Source organism: Panthera uncia (genome assembly GCF_023721935.1).
Source record: "Panthera uncia isolate 11264 chromosome B2 unlocalized genomic scaffold, Puncia_PCG_1.0 HiC_scaffold_25, whole genome shotgun sequence".
In the NCBI taxonomy this organism is placed as follows: domain Eukaryota; kingdom Metazoa; phylum Chordata; class Mammalia; order Carnivora; family Felidae; genus Panthera; species Panthera uncia.
This window is the reverse complement of record NW_026057581.1, coordinates 20,962,873-20,972,141: the sequence shown is the minus strand read 5'-3', so window position 1 is coordinate 20,972,141 and position 9,269 is coordinate 20,962,873. Positions and strand designations below refer to the sequence as shown.

The following is a 9,269-nucleotide window of genomic DNA, read 5'->3' as shown; positions in this document are numbered from 1 at the left end:
CTAGTGAGCTGTGAGCACTTAATTAAATTTTCTAAGTGAAGCCCATGTGTTGAGCCATCTTTTCACTTTTTCTCTGAATTGCTTATTTGCTGCACTTAAATTCATTACTAATGGAAAAATTCAACAGGTAAATCCATCACAAATTAAATTAATTCAGGAAGCTAAAATGGCCCTAAACACTCAATGTAAAATATTTTAGCATTTAAAAACTCCATAGCAAAGATTTATCATTTACAATAAACACAGATATTATTAAAATAAACAATACACCTGGAAAGTAGGACTTTTTCAGTTTTGACTTCAGACATGCTGAGTATGTTTGGGCATGTGTATTTTTTTTTCTCAACTTCTCTTGAAGCTACTTATGGCCAGGTGATGGAACCCTGGACCATAGGAAATAAATGGAAATGTGTGTAAAATGTCTGGTGTGAGTCCTTAAAGGTGGAGTGCATCCTCTGTTATTCTAATTTCCTTCTTGTTGGCTGGAATGTGAACACTATGGCTGCAGCTAAAGCAGCCTCATGAATAAGGCAGAAGCCTTAAGGATAGTGAAAGAAGCAGCAAATTAGAAAAAGCGTGAGCTCTGATGGCTCCTAGTCCTGGACCACCTTGTCAGACCCTTAGGTGAGAGTAAAATAAACAGGTGTCCAGTTTAAAGTACTGTTATTTTTGTTATTGTTTTCTAAACCTTGGCAACCAAACCCAATTCTAATTGATACATACACCAAAATAATCAAAGAGCAAAGAATAATGTTGCATTGTTCTTTAAAGGATGAGAAGAACATTTATGCCACACACGACTTCTCTATATTTTATCATTCTAAATCGACCCAAAAGCTTACTTCTTGGAGTTGCCACCATGCTCACAGTCTTTAATGAGTTAGAACTGCTTATATACACAAGATAAAAGAGAGGTCATTATATCCAGCCACTGATGTTTGTCTTCATGTAATCACCAAGAATAAAATAACGTCATGTCAAGTGTGGAAGCGGTGATGACATCATCATATCAGGAAAGCTTCAGGTTAGAAATAATGAGTTTTCTTAAAAAAGAAAAAAAAGAATAATCAAACAAAAAAATAGAACAGGATTAACATAAAATATTTGGATGGTAAAAGCCAGGCTTCACAATCTCAATTTCAAATACCTTCAGAGACGAGCAAATTGTATAAATTCAGTGTGATTTAAGACTACTGGACAGGCAGGAACTCATACTCAAAACCTGAGAATCCATGCCTGGCCTGAACACACTCACCTTTTTCTGAAACATGCTTCTGACCAAATAAAACACACTGGTGAGCTGGTCTGATGTTTGGGCTACAAGTTGGTGCCTCTGGTAAATTTTGATCAACATTTGCTTTGGATTATAGTAGATTCCATTGTTGGGACCAGACATGCTCAGGCGGCAAAGGGGTTTATAATCAAGGGAAGGAAGGCAAGATGGGTGAACACAATTTCTGTCTGCATGTTGACTTTTAGACACTGGAATGCCTCATTAGGATCAGGAGTTATAATCTGGGAGGGTTACTTTTGAACTGGGTATGAGGTATGGGGGCTAAGGGAATGATCCAGATCAGAAACCAAAACCCAAGTACTAGATAGAAAGGAAGGAGGTACACAGCCAAGCTGGGATCCAGAGATACCTAATTTTCAAAACTAGAGTTTCAAATCCAAACAGTAAACCATCAGTCTTTTTCTTCCTTTCCAGGTTCATTGAGCTATAATTGACATATAATATTGTGTATGTTCAAGGTGCACAGTGTACAGAACCATCAGTCTTTTGAAGCATATATGACAAAAAGTAACCTGTAATATGTACCACAGTCAGGGTTAAGTTCAGGAAGGAAAATACGCAGGAAACAGACTGATAAGCTGATAGTCATTCTTCTCATCTACCCACCCAAAAATACAAGGCTCAAAAATAATTACATAAAATCATGGCGTGCTTGGGTGGCTCAGTTGGTTGAGTGACTGACTCTTCATATCAGCTCAGGTCACGATCTCTTGGCTGTGAGATGGAGTCCCACGTCAGGCTTTGTGCTGAGGGTGGAGCCTGCTTGGAATTCTCTCTCTCCCTCTTTCTCTGCAACCCCCCCACTCATGCATGCATGTGCACACTCTCACTCTCTCTCTCTCAAAATAAGTAAATGAACTTAAAAGAATAGTTAACAAATAATTAATAATTAACAAAAGACTTACTAACAAAGTTTTGAGTTAATGACCTACTTGGTCCAAATCCCCTTTAGTTTAAATAAGTGTATGATCTTAGAAATTATTAGGAATATATCTGCTCCCTTCAGTCTCTAGTTTGGTTATTGACAAATATACAACAGTATTTCATAGACTATGGTTAAGATAGGCTACATGGTCCAACACCCCGCATGAAAAAGCCGACAATTCAGAAAATTAAAACACATTTTCCTATAACATTTTTTTTCCAGGCATAGCACTGTACTTGAATTAATTACCTTGCTAGGAAAAAAAATAGATAATTTCATTTGATATCACAAAAGAACTAGAATATTAGAAGATACTATGAGGGGCGCCTGGGTGGCTCAGTTGGTTGAGCTTCCGACTTCAGCTCAGATCATGATCTCACACTCTGTGAATTCGAGCCCCGCGTCAGGCTCTGTGCTGACAGCTCGGAGCCTGGAGCCCACTTCTGATTCTGTGCCTCCCCCTCTCTCTGCCCCTCCCCTGCTCATGCTCTGTCTCTCTCTGTCTCAAAAATAAATAAAAACATTTTTAAAAATTAAAAAAAGGAAGATACTATGAGAACATGCACTGAAAAGAAGAGCTAGGAGTGAATCACAAATCTTAGAGTTTATCCTTATACTCCTCACTTGGGCAGCATCTTTACTTGAATGAAGGCAAGCAGCACGTATGAAAACTTGCCAAAAAAGCTCAATATATAGGAATCATCACATTGACATCTAAAAGGAGGAAAGCATGGTTCAATAGCATTAACCCAATTTCTCACATCTACATTGTGGGACAGATGGAGAAACAAGTTGACATATAAAAGGTCACTGATTTTGATATTCCTAGGACAGAAATGTTTCCAACTGGGAGTAAATCCACAAGTTACTGAAGTGTGAAGGGCTAATCCACTTTATTGCCTTCATCAAATATTTAGAAATGGTACAATGTTCATTGGAAGGAACTAAAAGGATAAGAAAGGAATTTTTAGGTTCTATGGTTTAAATATGCACAAGCTAGAACTGTATTAAAACACTGGCTTTTTTTCCCCTATGAAAACAAGAACCTTCTTAGTGGAATTTGAGGCAGAGTCAATGGGACTGTGTATCCAAAAATATTATAAGTTTTGCATATGTCTTTATAGTGGTAACACTAAAATCCCACTTAAATATTTTATAGGATGGAAGAAGCCTGATGGTCACAGGCCAGTCACTTGGTCTGCTGGTCCAGTGACTGATTTTTTACAATAAGGATTTAGGGTTAAAGATTTACATTAAAGGTTCAGTGGCTGGCCTAAAACAGAATACCAGTGAGGCTCCCCGCATGCATTGATTCCTCTCCCCAGACTGTTTCAGAGATAGGGATTTTAAAGAGTCCACCGAATTGTATGTGGCTATTTTTAGAATAATTAAAGGATAAAGCCTTTAGTATGTGAAGTCAACCACTAGAATAAGAGTTACCCTGGGATCCATCCCAAATACAATGAAATAATACACTCAACAAAAGCTTAAAATTAAGAAACTTGTTTCTAACATTCTTAAAATTCTGCACAACAAAGTAATGAAACTCAAAGAATCCAGCCAGCATAAAATTGGTTCAATAGGATACAAAAGTTTATGATACAAAACAGTAGTCCTCACAAATTAATACAGCTTTCCTCCACAGGTACTATAGTTCTTTTTCAGAACAGTGGATGTCCTTTTAAGATTTTACTGATAAAGGGAAAAATAACTACACAAGACTGTTGAAAGATAATCTATATTCTCAAAAGAAACTAAAAGGTATTGTAAACAAGTTATAACACATAAGCTACACTTACTTTTCTCCTCAGTCCAAGTTATGGTTTCCACCAGCTGTTGCGATCCCTAAGCAATGGGAAAAGAATCAGAATTGCTGCTTTGTTTTTGTTTTTATTAGTTAAGGTGGGAAAAAAATAGGCTGATGTTGAAAGCACTCTAAATTTGAAATAATAATGCCTAAGTTAGAGTCACAGTTGGGCCACCTTTGTCTGTGCAACCTTGGACAATTCAGCTTATTTTGTCTTAGTTCCTTTTCAATAGGCTGAGGAATTTAAATAGATTAACTCTAAATGCTTTTCAACATCTGACATTTACTATGGCTATGTGCAGCTGTTTTTCCCATTAGGAATTCTAAGCTTTTGTTGTCATTTTCTCCTTACACCTATTGGAAGGACCATTGCTTTCACCTCTGGGATCCTTTCTATGAGGTCCCCAGATCTAGGAGTAATCAGAGTCCTTTGCTGGTGATTAGTTCGGAAATGGGCATGTGACTCAAGTTGGGAACATTAAAATCAAGAGTTCTGGGAAAGTTTATACTTGTTTTCCTGAGAAAACTTCTGCTCTCTTTCTCTGGATCTGGTTGGGTGCAGAATGTCAAATCTGATCTCCCTATTACTCTAGAAGTGACACCAATATTTTGAGAAAAGCTGAGTCAAAGGACTTCCGGGAAAAATGGACCCAGAACCTAGGATAAAGTTAGCACTGAAGTTGACCCTACTCTGCACTTAAAGTTACATGAGCCAACACATTTCCTACTGGAGCTAGCCAGTTGGAATTAGTGCTCTCTGGTTCCTACTGACAGACATTTGAAATTTTCATTTCATTGTACTTGAAATATTCATTCATGCTAGTCTTTCCTCTGTACTCATGCAGCACGCTGTGGAGGAAGTATTAAGAATGACTCACCAGCAGTGTCCAGTTGGTCTAGAATCTCAGCAGTGGAAAGAACCTAAGCTGTGAGTTTGTTATGCAGAGAAACTACATTTCATTCATCTTTGTGTCCTTACAGGTTAACAAGGGAGTAGGCAATTAATACACGTGTCATGAATGAATAAGAAAAGATAATATTGGCAGCTTACATTTGTTGGGTGCTTACTACTTGCCAAAACACAGAAAGCAATCGTTTCTTTTAGATGTTCACATCCCAATCAGATGCCATGCCACCATGATTATTCCCACTAATCAAATAAAGTGAAAAATTAAGTTACTTGCCCAGGAGCACTCATAGGATTTCAATCAACTTGCCTGATTTCAGAGCCTAAGTTCTTATTTATTTATTTATTTATTTATTATTTATTTATTTATTTATTTTCTGCTCCAGGTTTATTTGTACAAATAGCACAGGAGGGCACCAGCCTTAATGCAGAAAGAAGCCCAAGGGTCACTGCAGTCCATCTGTCCTCACATCAACTAACAGAGACCTCTGGACTGGAGCCCTTGTGGGAACCTGGAAACCTTTAGGAGCCAGGGCTGGAGTGGCAGCTGCAGCGTGGGTTTTAGTTTGAACCTTGCACTTGGCCTTTGGTGGACAGTGCCTGAGCTACAGCCTGGGCTTTAGTTTGAGCCTTGCTCTTGGCCTTTGGCTGACAGAGCCTGAGACCCTTGGCAATGTGGGTACAAGCAGGTTTCCTGAGCTTGGGGTGAGCAATATAAGCAAGTTGATTGAGCTGGTGGCTGCTGCCTTTTGGGATCTTGGACTTAACCCCATTGGGATTGACAAAGGCTTCTATATCCTCGGCACATGCACTTGTGGCTTTGGTGTTGTTGGTCTGCCTCTTCTTCAGGCCCTTCTTGTGCTTCTTGGCAAAGTGTGTATCCCTCAAGAACTTGGGGTCCACCCCCTTAACAGATTCCTGTCTTTGTGATTGGGGTTTCTTGATGCTGTTTCTGTGCCATTTTCATGATCAATGGTGTGTGGTGTGGTTCTTGGCCTTGGCCATGTCTGCACCAAAGCCTGTGTCTTCTGAGTGCCTAGGACCAAACAAGTCCCTGTTTTTGACCTCAACTACTTTAGATGTTTTCTAGTTCAGGTCCACTACAAGTTTGCAAACTGTTTGCACCATTTAATTCAGATGATTTTGCTTTAATAGGAAGTCTTTCCCAGTGAAGAAAGCATTCATACTACCCAAATAACAGTGGGCCTTCCTCAAGAAATAGGTTGCCATCTTCTCACCAACAAAGCCATGTTTGGGACAGTGTGCTAGTTCATTTCATTACCAGAAAGGAAACTCTGTTCTCTATGTGATAATCACATATATAGAGAGTTTCTATAATGGTGTACAGCATTTTTTTCTAGCTATTCCTTTCAAGCTGCTACTCAGCTCATAAAGAACTAATTGGGGGCTCCCCCCTCTCTCTGATGTTGCTTCCCCTTATCCCTCACCTCACTTCCCCAAACACTCCTTACTGCTTCCCCTCCTTTGCTTACTTTTCCCAGGGTCCAGGTCCACCCTAGGTGAGTCTCACTGGGTTCCCAAAGTTCTGAGCATTGCTCTTGGCTCCAAAGCCATGTCCTTACTACGCTTTGAGGGAGGAGGCCTGAAGTCTTTCAGATTCCTTAGAGGGGAGCATCTGCAGAAAAAATAAATAAAAACCACATCAAACCCATCTCTTTTAGCCAATATTGGTAACTTCCTATGGAATAGCTTCAGGTGTTATTTTGTTAATTAAGAACATCTTGTTCTTCCCCAAAGGAAAAAGAAGGAAAGAGAAGATGAGAAAGAATAAAAATTCTACCCTACAAAAGGTACACCCTCTGGTTGTGCTCATTTTTTCTCACATGTTGAGGAATATGGAAAATGATATCCTTATTGAATGTGTTTGGGACCCACTGGTCTTGATCATGCACCCATCTGTCAGACACTAATGGGAAATTGATCTTTCATGCACACGGCATGTACAGGGTAAGAGGAGAACATAATGGATCTTTTTTTAAAAATGAAGCAAAGATATTGCCTTCCTCACTCTTTTGGGTTTCTGACTCTGAGATCAATTGCTATCTTATGGATAACATTCCATTCATCAATGGAATGAAAAATTTTGTATATTTGTGCATTTTTTTTTTCTGGATAAAGAGTCTGTGACTCCAGAAAGTTTGATGACACATTCCTGATCTGTTCACCCAATGCAGAGAGAGCAGTCAATTATGGTTCTTCCACTTATGGGTATATGGAGACATATATATTTAATCACATTTTTATGAAAATAAGACAAATTAACATATGAAGTTGTGTAGCATAACCATGAGAATCTATGCCATGTCTTCAGACTGTGCTTGTGCTTTTTCCAGCCATCTCACAAATACCCTTCACCCCTAATGGAGGAAAGAGTAAGTACATGCCTTATTCTATGTGGCTCAATAAAGGAGGGTGGCCAATTTGAATTTCACTTGGAGATGGTTAAATGGAGAGGACGTATAACTTAAAATAAAGCTTGAAGACAATAAAGGTCAATTTGGAATTTTGCCTTTTCTGTTATGAGACAATTTGGAGTTATGCAGGAGATGAGTTTTTTCACGAATTGAAAGAAATCTTTTCATTTTTTTAGTAATGATGGACACATTGTCACATGTCCGTTCCTAGCTTTTAACTTTTGTTTCTTCTTTGGAATTTAGATCACTTAGGAAAATATGGTAGCATAGACCTTAGTCTGTACTTGGCAGATGATTGAGAAGATGAGCTTGTTCTACAGTCCACCATACTTTACAAGACAGAAAGACGAAAGAATATAACAAGTATTAATTGAATTAAAAACCATGCTATTTTTGTAGATGTGTGTTTAGATAATTATCCTTGAAGGATTTTTATACTCATTTGGAAAGCCTTGTACCCTAATAGAGACTTTTACAAATAAGCACATTGGATTAAACATCATTTGGATTATAAATCAAGCCCTAAATAGGTAAACCATCTGCCTTCTTTGCTGTGAGTCTTAGATACCAACAGCTTGGCTAAGGCACTCTGAATGCTTCTCAGTGGTCACCCCTGACATTTTCTGACATGCTTCCCAGAACTCAGGGACCAAGGAACATCTGGTGCCACATTTATGATTTATCATACATAAACCAAAGATGCTAAGAGTGCCGACATGAAAGAAGCACACTGTAAACAAATTTGGTTTCAACAATAATCAGTCTTTGATTTGTGCTGTTAACTTTTCAAAAATTTTCATAAATGAACAACACGAAATCACATTTACATATCACTTCATCATCTCCAGAACCCCTTTACCTGTATTATTTCATTTGTCTTTCACAAGAACTCTGTAAAATAGATGAGCCAAGGACTCATATCCACATTTTTCAGATGAGAAAACCTAGGGCTAAAAAAGGTGAAGGAATCTGACTGGATCACACAGTTAGTAAGGAGTAACATTAGAAGATCTCTAGTGTTCTTTTCACTATATCTTGATGTAACTCTCACGTAATGCCTCCTGTTGATCTTACAATTGTCTTTCCAGATAATTAGAGTTGATACTATGATAAATATCATAATTATGTAAGTGTGATAATTATAACGTAGTCTCAGGTTAAGTAGTAGTTTCTTTGAAGAACCACTTCTGGATTCCAAAGAGAAAGGGGTAATGTCTCATTTGAGCCTTCTGAATACACTATGTTCCTAGGCCCTAAGGATAAAGAAATGAAGGAATCTTTTAAGAGTGGGGAATGTGGCCAGGAAGAGCACTGAATGGTAGAGTCTAAGATCAGTACCCAACTAGTTATGTGGCCTTGGTAAAAATCACTAGGGATGGGTGCTAACTGTGGACAATGGGCCAAATACTGGGAGGTGCTAAAATCCTTCATGCAGTGTCCTTAAAAATCTGTTTTCTAAATGAGAAAAAATTAACTGACTCTCCCAGGGTAACATAACCAAGAAGTAAAATTGAGATTTATGTCTTCAAGACCTGCACTGGCCTCAACATCCTCACTAACTTTGTTGACTGCAATGACCTTTAAAATTCCCTTATATCTCTCAAATTCAGTCTACTTTAGATATGATAGAAGTTCACTAACAAATCACATTCTCTCAGTTGACTTCATTCCCGTAGTTCTTCAGCGATAATTTGAAATTTAACCTAATAAAATATGATATATCCAGAAAGACCATTATGGTTCTATAGTACTAGTTTGCTATTGTTATTGTCATTGTTATTGTTGTTACTATTCTGGTTTTAGGTGTCTCTAATTGTTTACTTATATCTGGTTTAAATTTTATTTATTGCACCAAATCATGTATCTTGCAAGACTGCACATACCTTGCCTGTTTTTTATGC

At 38.1% G+C, this 9,269-nt stretch overlaps 1 protein-coding gene across 1 annotated transcript; it reads right to left on the bottom strand.

Annotated features, from left to right (window-relative positions):
- Window positions 1-5,379: 5,379 nt before the first annotated feature.
- Window positions 5,380-5,938, bottom strand: LOC125939483 (60S ribosomal protein L29-like). The gene is given in 2 exon segments (XM_049654941.1): window positions 5,380-5,517; window positions 5,564-5,938. Coding segments are annotated over 2 exon segments (513 nt in total).
- Between the last annotated feature and the right edge of the window lie 3,331 nt (window positions 5,939-9,269).